The 19,818-nt window shown below is 44.5% G+C and overlaps 2 protein-coding genes across 2 annotated transcripts in view; one reads left to right on the forward strand and one right to left on the reverse strand.

The window, feature by feature from the left end:
• Positions 1 to 8,355, forward strand: part of LOC138761060 (somatomedin-B and thrombospondin type-1 domain-containing protein) — a 72,777-nt gene extending 64,422 nt beyond the window's left edge. The window contains exons 4-5 of the mRNA XM_069932622.1: positions 3,080 to 3,238; positions 7,766 to 8,355. Of these exons, the coding sequence (XP_069788723.1) occupies positions 3,080 to 3,238; positions 7,766 to 7,871 (265 nt within the window). The 3' untranslated portion in view covers positions 7,872 to 8,355. The remainder of the gene's footprint in view (positions 1 to 3,079; positions 3,239 to 7,765) is intronic.
• A 6,779-nt stretch (positions 8,356 to 15,134) lies between these two features.
• LOC138762384 (general transcription factor II-I repeat domain-containing protein 2-like) lies at positions 15,135 to 18,470 on the reverse strand. Its single transcript, XM_069936151.1, is given in 5 exon segments — positions 15,135 to 15,255; positions 16,254 to 16,317; positions 16,767 to 17,499; positions 17,501 to 17,647; positions 17,679 to 18,470. Coding segments are annotated over 5 exon segments (1,857 nt in total).
• Between the last annotated feature and the right edge of the window lie 1,348 nt (positions 18,471 to 19,818).

The raw sequence follows: 19,818 nt of genomic DNA on the forward strand, positions 1-19,818 counted from the left end.
TATCCTATCAGGTTACATTCACCCTTGCTGGGGCAATTTCCCAGCTAGCTCTGTGACAGAGAGAGTTCTTTATGTTAAGTGAAGATTGCATTAATTCTGGCAGTGCACCTGTTCCTGAGATTTCCTGATAAAATGTGACGACTTTGGGCCCTTGTTTTATCAATGGCAGGTCTCCTCAAACCTATCATCTGGCTCAGGATCAAAAGGATTAAAATGGGTAAAAGCAAGAGATGTGCTCAGTTGCAACTAAGGCAGTGGTGGTTCTCAACCTTTTTTTCTCACTCACCTACTACCTTTACTGACCACAGAGCTCCTATGGCATAGGATGCCATAGTGTAAGACCATAGGATGCCACTGGTGCTTTGTGGTTAGTAAAGGATTACTTAAGATGGTATGTACCTAGTGTCGCCGAGAATATTCTCCCAGAATCACAGTGCGGCTTTCGCGCAAACAGAGGAACTACTGACATGGTCTTTGCCCTCAGACAGCTCCAAGAAAAGTGCAGAGAACAAAACAAAGGACTCTACATCACCTTTGTTGACCTCACCAAAGCCTTCGACACCGTGAGCAGGAAAGGGCTTTGGCAAATACTAGAGCGCATCGGATGCCCCCCAAAGTTCCTCAACATGATTATCCAACTGCACGAAAACCAACAAGGTCGGGTCAGATACAGCAATGGGCTCTCTGAACCCTTCTCCATTAACAATGGCGTGAAGCAAGGCTGTGTTCTCGCACCAACCCTCTTTTCAATCTTCTTCAGCATGATGCTGAACCAAGGCATGAAAGACCTCAACAATGAAGACACTGCTTACATCCGGTACCGCACGGATGGCAGTCTCTTCAATCTGAGGCGCCTGCAAGCTCACACCAAGACACAAGAGAAACTTGTCCGTGAACTACTCTTTGCAGACGATGCCGCTTTAGTTGCCCATTCAGAGCCAGCTCTTCAGCGCTTGATGTCCTGTTTTGCGGAAACTGCCAAAATGTTTGGCCTGGAAGTCAGCCTGAAGAAAACTGAGGTCCTCCATCAGCCAGCTCCCCACCATGACTACCAGCCCCCCCACATCTCCATCGGGCACACAAAACTCAAAACGGTCAACCAGTTTACCTATCTCGGCTGCACCATTTCATCAGATGCAAGGATCGACAACGAGATAGACAACAGACTCGCCAAGGCAAATAGCGCCTTTGGAAGACTACACAAAAGAGTCTGGAAAAACAACCAACTGAAAAACCTCAGAGCAGTTGTCATACCCACACTCCTGTTCGGCTCCGAATCATGGGTCCTCTACCGGCATCACCTACGGCTCCTAGAACGCTTCCACCAGCGTTGTCTCCGCTCCATCCTCAACATTCATTGGAGCGCTTTCATCCCTAACGTCGAAGTACTCGAGATGGCAGAGGTCGACATCATTGAGTCCACGCTGCTGAAGATCCAGCTGCGCTAGGTGGGTCACGTCTCCAGAATGGAGGACCATCGCCTTCCCAAGATCGTGTTATATGGCGAGCTCTCCACTGGCCACCGTGACAGAGGTGCACCAAAGAAAAGGTACAAGGACTGCCTAAAGAAATCTCTTGGTGCCTACCACATTGACCACCGCCAGTGGGCTGATATCGCCTCAAACCGTGCATCTTGGCGCCTCACAGTTTGGCGGGCAGCAACCTCCTTTGAAGAAGACCGCAGAGCCCACCTCACTGACAAAAGGTAAAGGAGGAAAAACCCAACACCCAACCCCAACCAACCAATTTTCCCCTGCAACCGTGTCTGCCTGTCCCGCATCGGACTTGTCAGCCACCAACGAGCCTGCAGCTGACGTGGACATTTACCCCCTCCATAAATCTTCGTCCGCGAAGCCAAGCCAAAGAAGAAGAGAAGATGTAAGTGGGGGAAAAAAGGTTGAGAACCACTGACCTAAGGGGAGTAGGTCAAGGATTGAAAGTTCGGGAAACAAGGTGGCCATGTAGAGTAAAAGTAGAGATCGCCTCTCCTCTCCTTTTCCACCTTCCCCTCCCCCCCCCCAACCTTTTTATTTGGGGGCCTACCTGTTTTCCCACATTCCCAATGAAGGTCTCAGGGCTGAAACATCGATTGCCTTTCACTTCCTGTGGATGCTGCGTGAACAGCTGAGTTTCTTCAGCACATTTGTGTATTGCCCTCGACCCCAGTATCTGCAGATTTTATTGTTCTTAATTAGTTTATTGTCACGTGTACTGAGATCTAGTGAAAAGCTTCACTTTGCGTGCATTTAGGCAAGTCTACTCCTACAGCAATAAGAAACAACAGAATGCAAACTGTCTGTACAAGTCAAACTAGATGAAACAATGTTTCTCCAGACCACGGTGAAGACACGTACACACATAATACACTCTTTTTCACAGAGCACGTAATAATCACATACATATATCGAAATTTAATATAAAATAAATATGTATAAATATTCTGTCCATGCATCTGTCCAAATTTTTTTCTTAAATATTGCAATAGTACTTGCTTCACCATCTCCTCCTCCAGCCCATTCCATGCACCCTTCACCCACTGTGTTCGAAAATTTACTGCTCAGGCGCCCATTAAATCTCTTCCCCTCACCCTAAAACTATGTCCTTTGGTTCTTGATTCTCTGACTCTGAGTAAAAGACTGGTTCCTCTCATGATTCAATGACATCATCCCTCATCCTCTGTGTGCCAAGAAATAAAGCCTCATTCTGCTCAATCCCTCCCTATGGCTCAGGCATTTGTCTTGGCAACATCCTCTTCTTCACACCCTCTCCAGCTTGACATCATCTTTCCTGTAGTATGGTGGCCAATTCTCCAAATGGGGCCTCATCAAAGTCTAGTACAACTGCAACATGAATTCTCAATATCTGTACTCATTACAGGCCTCCAACTGTTCAGAGGAAATGGGTCTGCTTGTCTCATTGTGTTTCTGGTGTCCCAAAAATGGGCAACTGTACATTCATGTATGCTCTCAGCCATTCATTCCCCCTCTCCAGCTCCCGAAGCATTGCCAGACTCCCAGGGAGAGATTCTGCCCCAACTCTCACTTCTCTTTCTCCTCCCCTTCTCCCTTTCCCACTGCAGCTACTGTGCTTATTTCCGAATGAAAGCAGTGAGTTCCTCCTGCCACCTGGGACTTTGGACAAGCTACCTGCTCAAGGAGAAATACCTCTGCGTCGAGTGCCAAGGAGAAGCCATGGGAACCAGGGATCGGTGTGAAGGCGATGGGCAAGAAGGAACAAGGTAAGGGATTCATGGCCCATGTTTATCAATTAGAGTAATGAGAAGATCCTCTTGGTGTGGTTTCTTTGGCATCCACCTGAGAAAGCAGATAGGGGCTTGGCTTAAATTCTCATCTGAGAAAAAGCATCTCCTTCCATCCTGCAGAGCTGTGCAAGTACAAAGCCAAATATTGGGATCAAGAATTGACAATGGACTTTGTTTGCTGAAAATTTGATTAATGTGAGGCACACTCAATTTGACACCTACAAATTGTTACCCCACCATTTCAGGAGCTATGGACATAATCCTCAATGTTTAACACCAAGGTGACTTAATAGAGTCAAGATTATGAGAGGCAGAGATAGGATGGATAGCAAACAACAGAGGTCAAGAAAAATAGAGGGTTATGGGTGTGAGGTAGGCAAGGTTTAGTTTGTTGAGTAGGTTTCTATTGGTCAGCCCTGCATCGTGGATCAAAGGGCCTGTACTGTGCTGTCATGTTCTTTGTTCTGTGTTTCAGGGAATAAAGGACAAATTCCAAAGTTTCAGGGAACTATCATCTTGAACACCATGGTCACTCTCTCTATCAGCATTCATTAACTATCCATATTTGACTTTCCAAAATGCATCACTGGTGGGATTAACTTCCACCTCCTGAGGCTCGGCCCCCAACTTCCTACCTGATCATGATTTGGGGCTTCCTTGTGGCTGTGCCATTACAGCTGCCCCATGAGGCAGGGCAGCCCCTGACCACTGACTGTATGCCAAGCAGTACAAACTCATCCTTGTCCTCCCTGTCTGGAGTCTTCTCACATGGTCCGAAACATTCCACTGAATCAATATGAAATTATTATAATAAAAATTAAAAGTTCAAGTTTATTTATCATGTGATTGTACTAGTATAACCTGATGAAACAGCTTCTCCGATCCAGGGTACAAAACTGTGCAAACACACATACAGATTTAAGATACTAACAGACGAATGATACATATACACAGTATATATATTAAAATAAATATTATTATTAAATAATAGTATTGGAGAGTGGTAACAGTTTAACAGTCATTCATCAGTCTCACTGCCAGTGAGAATAAGCTGTTTCTTAGCCTGGTGACTAGATCTAATACTTTTGTATTTCTTTCCCGACGGGAGTACCTGGAAGATGCTGCGTGTGGTTTGGGAGGAGTCCTCCCTGATTTTGTGAGCCCTCTTTAAACAACGATCCTTGTAAATCACATTGATTGCAGCTGGGGGAGGGGGGGTGGGGGGGGGGGGGGAGGAGATTCCAGTGACCGTCAATGTTGCTTTTATGATCCTGTGGATTGACCTCCAATTCGAGTCTACAGCAACTGTATCACACTGTCCTGCAGCTGGCCAGGACTTTTGCAGGAGCTCCTGTAGAAAGTTGATAGGATGGTGCCTGCCTCAGCCTTCCAAGGAAGTGCAGACACTGTTATGCCTTCCTGACAAGTGAGGAGATGTTATGTTCCAGGATAATTCAATTCTGAAATGGACTCCAAGGAACTTGGTGTTCTCCACTCTCTCCACTACCTGAGTTATTAATGTATATTGGAGGGTTGCTGTCCCTGATCTTATTGAAGTCCATGATCATCTCCTTCGCTTTGTCCACGATGAGACTCAGGTTGTTACTCTTGCACCCTATTACTTCTTTTTCCACCTCTTCTCTCTAGTGAGACTTATCGTTGTTGCTGATGAGGCCAGCTCCGGTGTCATCTGCAAACTTGATGACTCTGTTGGAGCTAGATCTCATGTTGCTGTTGTGGTTCAGTAGCATGAACAGGAGTGGGCTGAGTACACAGCCCTGAGGTGTGCCAGTGCTCAATATTTTGCTACCGATCCAGACAATGGTTTTTCCATTTGTAAGTCCAGAATCCATTTTAGAGAGGGTGTCGATTCCCAGTGAGGGCAGCTTCCCCACCAGCCTCTGGGGAATGCTGAGCTTAAGTCAATGAACTGCACCCTGGCATGTGAGGTGTTGTTCTCCAGGTGGGTCAGGATGGGTTGGAGGGACAATTCTATGGAATGGTTTCATCTATTGACGAACTGAAATAGGTCCAGAATCTCTGGGATGCCCCTTGATGTGTTCCATCACCAGACATTCGAAACATTTCATGGTGGTGGTGGTCAGTGCCCCTAGTTGGTAGTCATTGAAGCCTGTTTCTGTTGCCCTCCTTGGTGACTGTCTTGAAACCCACTGGAATGATGGACTGCTGCAGTGACATTTTGAAGATCTCGAGAACCTCCCACAGTTGTTCTGCACAGTCCTTCAGAACCTGGCCGGATGTTTTGTCTGATCCCGCTGCCTTGTGTGGGTTCTCCTGACCTCAGCTGCGCGTATGCAAGGGACCTGTTCTTCGGGGGAAAATTGAGCTTTCTTTGGTGTCAGCCTGTTCTTCTTGTTGAACCGTGTATAAAGGATAATCAGACTGTCCAGAAGGGAGGCATTGTTGTTGCTGACTCGGCCACTTCCCTGAAACAGCACCAGTCTGTGGTCTCAAAGCAGTCTTGTCGCGCTGCTGTGCCCTCCTCACTGGCCACACTCTGATCTCCCTGCAAACTGTACGTCAGGGTTAGCAGGATGGCTTTAGTGGGGGTGAGGGTCACCCTTGTATGCACCAGGGATGTTGGTGTATTCTCTCCTCTGGTGGTGAAGTTAACACACTTTTAAAACCATGGTCAAACAGTTTTCAGATGGCGTGTTTGAAGTTGCCAGCTACAATCATGTAACCATCAAGGTGAGGTGTCTGGGTTACACAGATGACTTCAAAAAGCTTTTTTATTGCTTCACACTCATCTGCCAAAGGTGGAATGTAAACTGTGGCAACCAGCATGGCCTTGAGTTCCCTGAGCAGGTCGAAGAGTCTGCATTTCACCATCAGGGAATCTATCTCTGCTGAGGAAAAGGTCATTTAAAAGCACATTCTTCATCAATTTTCTAAGATCAATTATATTGCTGAAAGGAATCACATGCCTTCACTTCTATTTGAACTCAATCAGCTTCAACACTCAGAAAAATTCGAATTTGTTAGCTGATCACTGTTATGAAGTTGAGGGGCCAGTGATCAGCTGTTTCCAACCCCTTGATTCAGTACCTTATTGAACTGCTTGGGCCCAACTAGCAGAAATATGGAACAGTGGTTTTGTGGGTAGAGGCTCTGCCTCACAGCGTCAGAGCCCTGGGTTCAATCCTGTCCTTCGGTTCTGTTTGTATGGAATTTGCATGACAGCCTGGGTTTCCACCACACACTCCCAGTTTCCTCCTGAATCCCAGTGGCGTACAGGGTAGTGGGTTAACTGACCCTGGTAGGCGACTGTGAGAAGTCAGAGAGAGCTGATGGTACTGAAGAAAGAATAAATAAAATCTAGATGTGATGAACCACGGACTTTGTGAGCTGAAGGGCCTGCTTTGCCAACATGTGCAGTGAAGCTGGCCTGTGATCTCTGTGAGACCTCGAGGTAGCCATCTAAGTGATCAGCTCCACTACAGAACTGATGATGGATCAAAAGCAGCCGCTCCAATGAACGGGGTTTGTCTCAAACAAGGTCAGGAGAATGGGATTAAACAGATTAAATAGAAACTAAGCAGAGCTGTGCAGAAGACAGAGCAGGAAAGGGATCTGGAATATCTCATTCAAACCATCAACAGGAGGAGAAGGAGCACCAAAGGGAGTGTTACTCTCAAGGACGGGACTTGGTGATGACACCAAGCTGGAGATTTAGGTTCCATTTACACTGAACCTACAACACCGCATATCAACCTTTGTAATTGCCTGCAGAATGTCACTGCACTAATCATATTTCAAGTTGGGCAAGTCAGAAAATTGGGCTAATTGTCCAAGGAACTGGATTTCAAATCGCACTGCAGGGTTTGCAAATTTGAATGCACTTTTTAATGTTAGATTTGTAAAAGAAGCAATATTGCATAAACAAGAAAATCTGCAGATGCTGAGTTGAGAGCAATACACAAATGTGTAGGAAAAATTCAGCAGGTCACGCAGCATCCAGAGGAAGCAAAGGATAACCAATGTAATGTTTCAGTCTGGCCCCTTCTATCAATAGCCCATAATTCTTGAATGGATCTCTCACTTATATAAAATGATACCTTACCCTGTTTAACTGCACCTTTCTCTTTAACACTATACCCTGCACTTCTGTTTTAGTGTAACACTATGATTTTATAATTGGACTCCTTTGACTTGTCTGGATAGCACGCCAAAAAAGTATTCACTATGCTACAATACACTTGACAATAAACAATTTAATCCCATTCAATCTCATGGTCTAACTGAGATGGACCAGCAAATCATATCTGGCTTGGCTTCGCGGACGAAGATTAATGGAGGGGTAATGTCAGCTGCAGGCTCGTTTGTGGCTGACAAGTCCGACGCGGGACAGCAAATCATAAGAGAACTTGTAAAGGACAATATTCTAGTGTTTAAAAATTTAAGAAAGAAAGAAGGAATCTTTAAAATGTTTGGGTCTTGAAGTTGCTTCACTGAGCTAGCTTTTCCATCTCTTTGCTCCAGGACATTTTGGATGGTTGCTTCCCACCCACGGTGCCACGGATCGTGGGTGCGCGAGTTGCTCCACAGAAACTGCCAGTGCTCGCTGCCATCGCTGATCTTTGTCTAGCAGGATCTGTGAAATGGACCATCCTCAATGTACAAAGGAGTGGGAGTAGACAGTGCAGTCTCCTTGCCACTTTTACATCCCGCGTGGCTCTGAGACAGAAACGAAATGGATGAAGGAGAGGCTATGTAACTTGCTGCATGCTTTTTTTTTTTTTACTAATTATCTTTGCCCACAAGCACATGCTGAGATTTATGTCTTCACAACAAAACTTTGAAATTCTATATGAACACAGACAACACCTAATGAACTGTTTCACCTCTGACCTGTGACACTGCTGGAAGGTACCTCCTTAGACACACCTGCATTTGTTAAAATATTAAAAAAACCTGAAAAATATATTTTGCTTTTAACTGCTTTCTACTGTTTGCCATTTTTTAATTGTCCACTCATATGCTTTGTAACTGGGGAGATAGAAAGTGGGGGTTTTCAGATGGAATGATTGATTATTATTTAATGTTACTTTTAAATAAATCTATAATTATTATCAAGACTATTAATCATGACTGGTTTAAATTGATTTTCTCACTTTATACTGAGTATAGTGTGAAGGATTCTTCTGTAGCAGTCCAACAGGTTATTGAGAACATTCATACAGTTAGTTATAGTGTACAAAATGCAGTAGTCTAATGCAAAGGAAGATCATTTAGAACCAAGCAAGGGCAACATGATAGCAGTACTATGGAGTTAATTCAGGAGCCTGATGGATGTAGGAGAGAAACTGTCTTAAAGCCTGTTGGTGCATGCTTTCACACTCTTGAACTCTCTTTCCGATGTGAGGAGGGAGAAGAGTGCGTGTCTAGAGTGTAATGGTTCATTCAGTATGTTGGGTGTCTTTCCTTGGCAGCAGGAAGTGTAGATGGAGTCCATGGAGGGGAGTAAAGTTTGCATGATGTTCTGAGCTGCATTTGCCTTTCTGTAGCTTCCTCTCATCTTGAGCAGAGCAACTCTTGTACCACATGTATCCAGCAAATCTGTTTTTGAAGGTACACAAGGCACATGCCTGAAGGGAACTTCCTGAGTCTTAAAAGAAAATAGAAGGTTTTTCAGTCATACACTGTTGCTGTGATTTTTAGCTAGTAAGGCAAGCAAAGAATATTTCATAAAAGAAGCCATTTGGCCAATCGATTCTATGTCAGCTAACAGAGCAATCCCATCCCCCCACTAATTTCCCCTGAATCTTATTATCCTCACCTTCCCTACAATTCTGCTCACCTACACATTGGTCAATTAACCCACCAACCTGCACATCTTTGGAATGTGGGGGGGGGGGGGGGGGGGGGAATCACGGGGTGAAAGTGCAAACTCCACTCAGACAGCACCAGAAATCAGGTTTGAACCTGGGATATTGGAGCTGTGAGGCAGAGACTCCACCAGCTGCTCCATTGTGGATCAAAAGGGGTTGAGGTGAGATGGAAGATCTGGCATAAGGGGCTAATGGCTTATCACTGCTTGCTCTGGGGTCTGTTGCCCATAGATGAGTAACAAACATTTTCCTTGATATGGTTCAGTTTCTTCAAAAGGCACAGAAGTTGAACCTTATAGCCTTCAATTGTCAACAGAACCCATTCAAATTCATTATGATCTGATGTACATATATAACCCGATGAAACAACATCACTCTGGACATGGTACATGCACAAAATCAATGCACAGTACATAAAATATTTTAAAAATAATCTATATCTTTATCTATCTATATAGGAAGAAGCTCTTCCATACTCCAGCAGTCCTGATATTCATGCTCCTGTACCTCCTTCTTGAAGATATTGTACATTGGATGGAAAGGGTCTTCTATAATTCCTTAAGCCTTATTTAGACAATGCTCCCAGTAAATACTGTTGATGGAGGAAAGGAAGACCCCAGTGATCTGCCTGGTTGTTTTAATGATCTTCTATAGATTTCCAGTCGATGCTTTGCAGCTACTGTACCATACAATGAAGCAGCCAAATTGGATGCTCTCAATGAAACTTCCATCCAATTGAAAGGAAATGCAGAATAAATAGAAGTTGATAGATGCCAAAAATAATTTGCCAGCGACAGTGATGGAAGTAGGTATACCTATCCATTTCATGCATCTGCCCAATTTTTTTCCTTAAACATTGTAATACCTGCATCAAATCCCTCCTCCAGCAGCCCATTCCATATACCCACTGAGTAAAAAAAGTTACCCCCTAAGTTCCTGTTAAATCTCTCCCCCTCACCTTAAATCATATCATCTGTATTCACCCAATCTACTCCTCTCCTGATTTTGTACACAGCTAGGAGATCACCCCTCATCCTCCTGTGTTCCAAGGAATAAAGTCCTAGCCTGCTCAACTTCTCAATAGTTAAGGCCCTTTTCCGAGTCTGGCAACACCCTCTTAAATCTTCTCTCCACCCTCTCCAGCTTGATAACATCTTTACTGTTGCATGGTGGCCAAAACTGAACACAATCCTCCAAATGGGGCCTCACCAACAACTTGTATAACTGCAACATACCAATTTCTTGCATTTACAGGAACAAAAGCAATTGAGAAAGTCACAAGAGAATGGCAAGGTTAGTTCTTCCTTTCTAAGGAAAAAATCCAGTCAAAGTAAGTGACAGTCATAACATGAACTCAGGATTTGGAGCTGTCCATTGAAAAAAAGTGTTCTTTGGAGCACAAAGCTTTTCCTTCCCACCAGTCCAGCCGTGTCAGCATTAACCTTTCTTTTACTGTTGGCCACAACACTGGAGAAAGACTTGTGTCAGGCATGACTGATGAACCTGGCTTAACCTTTTGTAGCCTAGAGTTCAGTTCAGAAAAGAGAGGATGAACCATCTCCCATGCCTGATGGTCTTTGACAGCAGGGGATTCAGCAATTACACCTACTGAAAGGAAGGTGGGGGGAGGGTTGGTTCGGGTAACATTTCAGCCTACTAGGCCATTTTGTGTAGTATGGAATGCATGCTTGCTTAACGATAGTTAAGCTTAGGGTAAACTTGCCAAACTCCCATGACATTGTATGCAGGAAGGTCATGACTGAATTGGAGTGTGTAGAGACGTGAAGAACAAATAGACGGATTGGGGTTGGGTTCCTTAACCTGGAAGAGGCGGGGGGGGGGGGGGTGGGGGGTGGTGGGGGAAGAATGAGAAACTTGGTAGAGGCATAGATTTAGAATTATAGGTTACAGAACAGACCCTTCCATTCAACTCTTGCAATGAGCCAAGGCTTTTCCATGGCCATTCTCAACCTATGACCTTCCGGAAGGTAAAACCAACAGACATGTAGGATTATCACTAGCTCCAAGTTGTGTACCAACATGGTTTGTTTGTTGCTGTTCCTTCACTGAGACAAGATCATTGAACATAAATGCACAATACAATCCATGTTATACTGACCTCAACCCCACAACCCTTTATTTTTCTTACCTTCGTGTACCTAAGAGTCTTTTAAATGATCCTATTGTACCAGCCTCGTCAACCCCCCTCAGGAATGCATTCCAGCCACCCACCACTGTGTTAACAAATGTACATGGCACAGTTGGCATAGCAGTAGAGCAACACCTTTACAGCACCAGTGATTGGGACAAGGGTTCGAATCCCGCACTGTCTGCAAGGATTCTTCAAGTGTCTGCATGGATTTTCCTCCCTGTCCCAGAGTTTGGTTTCCTCCCACCATTCAAAATGTACCAGGTATGTAGGTAAATTGAGTGTAAATTGAGCAGTACAAACTCGTGGCCTGAAATGGGCTGTTACCATACTCTACGTCTAAATTTTAAAAAAAATTAAACTACTGTTCAGGGAAAAGACATCAGATATCTTGCTCAATGTGGTGGAAGCACTTTTAACACAAGGACTGCTGTGATTCAAGAACTCCCCACCACCAATCTCTCAGGAACAACTACCAAGGGTTAATGAACTCTTGCCTTGCCACTGATGCCACATTAAGGAATGAACATAAGGAATCCCAAATCAACTGCTAGCTGATGATCCATTTATCCTGCAGTTTAGAGGTATTTTAAAGATTCATCATCCCCCACACACTTTTTTTTTAATGCCTTCATCTCTTGTACAGAGTGTGGTCACCAGGGGCAACCACCTGACCACCATGTATACAAGGCCAACCGGAGCTAGGCTCCTCCATTCTGACCTAGGCTTGCATAGAGGCAAGACCTAGCTATATATATTAGTCTACTAAAACTAGCATTTAACTTGCACTCTTGTCTCATGTGGTTGATGTTAGTCACAATTTAATAGACTAATATAATATAACCAGGATGGAAGCTACTTCTGCCCTCGCCCACACTTCCAACTCCACCGAAATCCAATCTGAGAACCTGGAAACTGAGAGGCTCCCAAACACGTGCAACTGAGTACGGACCAGATGGAGAACTGCGGGACCGAAATCGCGGTGGAGAGGGACTCACCCAGCGACCGTGGACTATGAGGGGGACAGAAGTATCCTGGAGCAGATAAAGAGCGGCCAAAAGCCCCGCTGTTAGTTAATTCACCGGAATCAGGACCAGCCATGCAGCTCCCACCCCACCCCCCTCCCCCCCCGGTTTCTGATTTATAATCAAGGATCGCGACAAGCACAGGCAGAAGACATACAGCAAGTTACCTGATCTACCACAAGGACCGCATGGATGGGTTGCTACCCCTGAGACATCCCCAGCTAACCCCAATTCCCCAGAGGGTGCACACACTTCCCCAGGATAGAGTGGTCGCATGGAGAAGGGATCAGACTCGGTATGCGCCACCCAGCCATTGATTCAGAGGTTTAGGTTCACTCAGGTGCTGAGGCCAGATAGGCTGGAACTGGACCCCAGAACCCCCAGAGCAAGCACACACTTCAGCCGGTGGCAGAGGTTTTTTTATATTACGTGGGGGTTGACGGGGCATCAGAGGAAGATATGTTAATGTTACTGCTAGCACAGCTGGGGGAAATCACCCGTATTCCCTTATACAGGAAGCTAAGTCCTACCAAAAGGCTATGAGCACCTGGCAGAGACACTATAGTAAAGGGCACAGTGAGCTCCACTCCAGACACAGGCTCGTGACCAGGTCACAGCAAGCGGGAGAGTCTGTTAGAGATTTCATTCTCTCCCTGAAAGACCTAGCAAGGGCATGTACTTTTAAAACAGTATCAGCCCAAGAGTATGTGGATAACCTCGTAAGGGACAGGATTGTAATGGGCATCAGATCTACAGAAATCAGACAAAGGCTGCTGGAAAAAGGGATAGTCAGGCTGGAAGAGGCAGAGACTATTGCAGAGGCTCTGGAGGACACTAGTAGAGAATTGGAAAAGTATACACTGCTGGACACATTAGCCCCTCACAAAGAGAGGAATACGAGTGCTCAAGGGGAGCACATTAGCAGCAGCAGCCCCTGAAGCGCCCCAAGTGCCTTTTTTTTTGCAGGCAGCGCAAACACCTCAGAGCTCTCTACCCGACTGTTCAAAATGTGGAAAGAGAGGACATTATGCAAAAGCATGCAGAAGCCCCAAGGCTCCACCAAAGCCCTTTCTCATGCAAATGAGAGGTGGGAAAGCTCTTCTTCCTCCTCAGGTAGACAGAAACAGAGTGCCATGTACAGCCGGCCATGTTGGACAAAGGATGCCGGACAGAGGACCAGGAGGGGCAGCCGGTAGCCTTTTTCTCGCAGACCCTACAGGGGTCAGAGGTAAGACACTTAGCAGTGGAGAAGGAGGCTCAAGCCATTGTGGAAGCAGTAAGGCACTGGAGACATTATCTGACATTTAAACATTCACCCTTGTCTCGGACCAATGATCCTTGGCTTTTATGTTCGACAACCAGAACAGGGGTAAGATTAAAAAAAAATGATAAAATCTTGCTCTGGAGGATAGAATTGTTTACCTATAATTATGAGCCCCCAGATACACTGTTCAAGGGCATCTGTGCAGCCTTTAACCACATGTCTCAACTCCAGAGCTTGCACAATGAGCTGGGCCACCCGGGAATTGCTAGACTGTTCCACTTCATAAGGACCCAAAATCTCCCATTCTCGGTATAGGAAGTAAGGACAGTAAGCAAGGGCTGTCCCATCTGTGCGGAATGCAAACCGCAGTTCTACCGGCCAGATAAAGCCACACTGATAAAAGCTACTAGACCTTCTGAGCGCCTCAGCCTGGACTTTAAAGGCCCACTCCTTTCCTACGACAGGAACGTCTATTTCCTTAATGCCATAGACAAATACTCCCGCTTCCCTTTTGCAATCCCATGCCCTGACATGTCGGCAGGCACAGTAATAAAGTGCCTGCAATCTATTTTCAGCATGTGTGGGTACCCCAGCTATATATACACACAGACAGGGGTGCTGCCTCTATGAGTGCCGAAGTCCAGCAGTACCTAGGGGACAGAGGCATTGCCTTCAGCTGTACCACAGGCTACAATCCCAGGGGTAATGGGCAAGTAGAAAGGGAAAATGCTATTATCTGGAAAACCATCCCATTGACCTTAAAGGCAAAAGACCTACCTGTGGCAAGATGTGCTACCGGAGGCTTTACATTCTATACACTTGCTGTTGTATACCGCCACTAACATGACACCATATGACTATGTTTTCCTTTTTGAGGAAAGCAGTGACGGGCACGGTGCTACCTAGATGGTTGATGCCACCGGGACCGGCGCTCCTCCGGAAGCACTGAAGGCCCCACAAAATGGACCCACTGGTGGAGCCTCTACCTTCATACCCTCCACTCCCCTTGCCCAGTACTCAGAAGGTCCAGGAGAAAAAGGAAAGCCTGTCAGATACTAGACTTATGAACTTACGGGGTGGGGGTGGGGAGAAGAGGAGGTTAAAATCCTTTAAGGGGGGTGAATATGGTGATATGCTATAACACCACTAGGTCACCAGGGGCCACCACCTGATATAAAGCTGACCAGAGCTAGGTTCCTCCATTCTGACCTGGGCTTGCACAGAGGCAAGACCTAGCTGTATATATTAGTCTATTAAAACTCGCGTTTAACTTGCACTCTGTCTCGTGTGGTTGATGTTAGTCACCCAGAGAAAGAGTGGAAACCAAGGTTCTGTTTCCCATTGCTATGCTGAAAGCTAGACACAGTTCATCCACATGAACATTTCTCCCTGGCACTGGAATTTGTCACTCACTACTAGTCAACTAATTTTGAAGGAGGTATTGGAGCTAAATAATAGGAAGTTGAATTCTGCTCATTTCCTCTGCACATAAAAGAATTAATTCTTGGTTACAGAGAGTTCAAGATTAACGTCACTTCCCACAGACATCACCAGAGATAAATTGCCTTTTCCAACAGGCTGGTCAATCATTCTCTAACATTCCTCTAATTTTTGGAACATGTGTTTTCGTCAACACTGTTTGCAGCTGTCCACTTGGAGATGGTTGCCTGGCGTACTGGTCAACTCCTTTGTGGAACTGGCCACTGTTTGGAAATTAAAATAGAACATCAATCCAAAATTAAACTGGTCTGAAGGAATAGCCCCTATCACTAATCCTATGCATGGCTTTACCACTTTCAATTGCTTTTATATCTAATTCACCATTGTTGCTGACTGTTCACCAGCAAGGGGTTTTGCAGCTACTTGTGCACCACTGCCCTTTTTATCTAACCCCTGAACCCCAGCGTCCCAGGTCAAAGCTGCTCGAGAGCCATCGTTCTAAGCTTGCTCACTTCTGTGTGAACTCAGCACTGACTAGCTGTAACTGAGCTCCAGTGTGTTGGGATTATATTTGAGCTCATCCCCAGCTTTTATTTAAATAAAATTAGTTATGTTTTTTGTTGTGCAGAGCCTTAGCAAAAATTTAAAAAAGTCATGCCATAGTCCTGTGGTGTGATAATAGATGTGGTTTTCGGATCTAGATACCTTAATTTACATTTTTCAGTGTATAACTGCTCTCAACAATAACTGTTTCCTATAATGGGTGACACCTACCCTCTGCAGCCTGTCACTTACAATAGCTGGCATGTTTACCCAATGTCCCAAGAGTTAATTAATATTGGGCAGACAACATTGGTCATAATTTTTTTTCAAAAGTGTCTTTTTATTTTAAAATGATGTATTTGTATTCCACAAGCCCAGCCCCTTGTGAAATACAAAGTTCACAGGAGAAACAAGCTCTTGAAACTGGAGGACAAGGGGGAATTAGAGGAGACTTCTAAGAAATAGAAGCAGGTAGAAATTACAGCATCTTTTAAATATACAGTTGCCTCATTTCAGAGGTTAGATTTTGCTGAAATTTCAAAAACCCAGGAGATTTGACAGGCATTGCTAGCTGAGCAAGTTGCATGTGTGCTTGTTTACTTATTACAAGATTAAGAAAAAAGTGCAAGTGATTGAAATCAACATTGCAGAGAAAACCTGTGAGCATAGCAGAGTGCTTTTAAATTAGCTTTCACCATTTCCCTCTAATACAATTTACCCGGGGGCCACTGGAGGTAGAGCTTGGGTGAGGCTGGGCCGCATCAGGTTTTCCACAAGAAAAGCTCTTACAAAAACATTCCAATGTTATCAAATGTCTTTATTTTTTTTTTAAAAACACAAAATAAGATGAAAAAATAAATAAATTTAAAAAAAAATAAAAAAATAAAATCAATCAGTAATAAATAAATAAAATGAAAATAATAATACAGCAGATATAGAAGACTGAAGAAACCACATATAGTTGCTGACTGGAGAAATGTAATTATTATTATTCAGATTCAAATGTCTGTATTAACAGTTCTTTAACCTTTAACTTTCTGAATATGAATGGAACATTGAACATAAACTGTTATGAACATGTCTTCTTCTGCCGACTTCTTACTGCTAGAGATCTGGCAGCGCTTCCTCTCGCATAGCCGAGCCACATTTGGCTTAAGGGAGGAGGCCGTTGAGACCCTCAGTAGGGCTTGAAGATGCTCGTCAGTAAGTCTGGACCTGTACTTGGACTTACTGAAGTTCAAGGTAGAGACGAGCTTTTCGCACAAGTATGTGCTCCAAAAAAGACACAGGGTCCGCTTGAACATTCGGGAAAGCTCAGGGAAGCTGGGGGGGGGCAATTCTCTCAAAAATTGCCCAAGCTTGTCTGCTTTTCCACTCACCTCCCTGAACTTGGTTTTGAGTTCAGAGTTGCACTGCAGGTCAATGAGCTCCACTTGAAGCAAAGGAGGGGCATCTTGCACATCAAAGGAGAAGGGGTCCACAAAAATTTGAAATGTGGCTCTGTGCATCTTGAAGTCTACAAATCTGTGATCAAATTCCTCCTGTAGCTTCAAAATGACATCCACATACTTCTCACCACTGAATGGTGTGCCTGAATCCATGAGTGCCTTGCATGCTGGGAAATGGCAAAGGTTTGTCTGAGAAAGCTGGGCTTTCCATAACACAAGTTTCGCAGAGAATGCTCTCACATTGTCATAGGCAGCACTGACAAGTTGCCCCTGGCCTTGTAACTTCTTGTTCAGTACATTAAGCTCATTTGTAATATCAACAAGAAAAGCTAAGTCCATGAGCCATTTGGAATCACTTAGCACAGGAACAGCAACCCCATCTTTCTCCATGAAGGCTTTCACTTCCGCTCTCAATTCAAAATACCTCTTCAATATGTTTCCCCTGCTGAGCCAACGTACCTTGGTGAAGTAGAGCACATCCCCATAATCTGACTCCATTTCCTCTAAAAAAAGCACGGAAACTTCTGTGTTTTAAGCTCCTGGATCTGATTTGGTTGATGCATTTCACAACAACAGACATCACATTGTCAAACTTCAGGCATTTGCTGCAAAGAGCCTGCTGATGGATAATGCAGTGCATAGCAATGGCCTCCTCCACACTCTCCTCTTCCAGTTTTTTTTTTAAAAACAAGTGCCACCAGTCCATTTTTCCTCCCTGTCATTGATGGCGCTCCATTGGTTGTTATTCCAACAAACCTCTTCCATGGCAAACCGGCATTCTCAATGGCATCACACAGCTGGTAAAATATCTCCTGAGCGGTGGTCTGGCCAGGCATTGGAATTACTGTGAGCAACTCCTCTGTGACTTCAAAATTGTCATCAACGCCACGAACATAGATTGCGAGCTGGGCAGTGTCGGTGATGTCTGTGGTCTCATCAAGAGCGACTGAGTATACACTGAAACATTTTGCTTTCTCACACAGTTGATTATAAATGTCACTTGACAGGTGAGAAATGCGCTCTGCCACGGTGTTGGCAGAAAGGCTGATGTTGCTAAACTGACCTTTATTTTCTGGACGGACAATACTTGCAGCCTGTAATATGCACTTTTTGACAAATTCACCTTCTGTGAATGGGTTTCCTGCTTTAACAATCATCTCACTAACCACGTAGCTAGCTTCGACTGCTGCATCATTCTCTCTGGTTGCTTTCTTAAAGAAATCTTGTTGCCTCACTAGACACATTTTAAGATTAGCAACCCAGTTGGCTCTCTCATCTCCTTGGTATTTTGCATACTCCTCAGCATGTCTAGCTGTGTAATGACGTTTCAAATTGTATTCTTTGTGCACTGCAACTTTCTCTGTGCAAATAAGACACGTCGGGATACCCCTGTGCTCGACAAAGAAATATTGCACTTCCCACTTTTCCTGAAATTGTCTGTGCTCATCACCAACCTTTCTCTTCACTGCAGGCTTTGAAAAAGACATGTTTGAGGCTGTATAATATATAATTCCACTTGGTGTCAATGTTGCGTTGAAGTTTCAGTGTTTAGCCGATGCATCTTTTCTGCTTCTTTTTCTGTCCCGCTGAGCAACAACTGCCGGGTTCAGACTGGACGCCGAAGCGCGTGAAGCAGGAGCGGCCGTGGAAATTGCGCATGTGCCGCGTGCATATAATGACAAATAGAAAATGCACACAAATATGCTTATATTCGCAATAAGCCCAGCAGATGTCCCGCCCCCGAGAGCAATATACCCCTCCGTGATTGGTAGGTTCGTTCAGCTCCGCACACAACACTGAAAAATGCCAATCATATCAAACTCGCAGGCCGCACTAACATTAAACTTTCATATTAAAGCGGGGCCACAAACTATCGTCCCGAGGGCTGTAGTTGGCCCGCAGGCCGCAAGCTTGAGACCCCTGCTCTAATACAACTTGCACTTAATAAACAGTTTCAAGTCTAAATTGGCCATCGCCTTTCCAACTGACACCAGGCTCAGTGAAGTACCTTTGAAGCCAAAGTGCCTTGGGATGTTGCAAGTGGGATATGAAAAGAACAATCTCTCCAAAAAAAAAAAATCACTCCAGGTGCCTGAACTCTGAAATTAATTGAAAATACAAGAAACATTCAGGTTAGGCAACATTGGAGAAAGACAAACCAAGCTAATGCAATGAAAGGACCAACTTGAAATGTGGACTTTTCTGACATGTTAATTAATATGGGACTCAGATTAACTGCTACTTTCCACAGATGCTGTTGATTGCTTATGGCAATTTTTGTATAGATTAAAAAAAAAATTCAGGGACTTAAGTGCTCATCATCACATACACCAAGAATAAAATCTTTAAGGGCCTGGCCATGTACAAAGATCAGCAAGGGGTAATGTGTATAAAATGGTCCATGCCATCACTTGCTCTGCAGTGGTGACTACAATTGCAAACTATCACATCAGTTGTAAAATGATGGCACCTTTGGTTTGAGAAAGGATCTACAGAATTACAAAGATTTTACCTCAACATTCATTTAAACAGCAAGAAATCAAAGCTCAAAAATGAGCAATTGCCAACGTATTGAAAACAAAAGAAAGTAGCACAATAGCATGGCAGTTAGTACCACACTTACAATGCCAGCAACCCTGATTCAAATCCACCCATCTGCAAGGAGTTTGTCATTTCTCCCCATGTTTGCAAAAATTTCCACTTTTGGCCATGTTTCTTTTTTTTTTTTTAAATTTTTTATTTTTCACACCATAAATCACAATAGCCATGATATACACTTTTTCTTTTCCACACATTTACAGTGACTTTTTCTCCCTCCCCCCTCCCTCCTCCCAA

The sequence above is a fragment of the Narcine bancroftii genome, chromosome 4, assembly GCF_036971445.1.
Source record: "Narcine bancroftii isolate sNarBan1 chromosome 4, sNarBan1.hap1, whole genome shotgun sequence".
Taxonomy (NCBI): Eukaryota; Metazoa; Chordata; class Chondrichthyes; order Torpediniformes; family Narcinidae; genus Narcine; species Narcine bancroftii.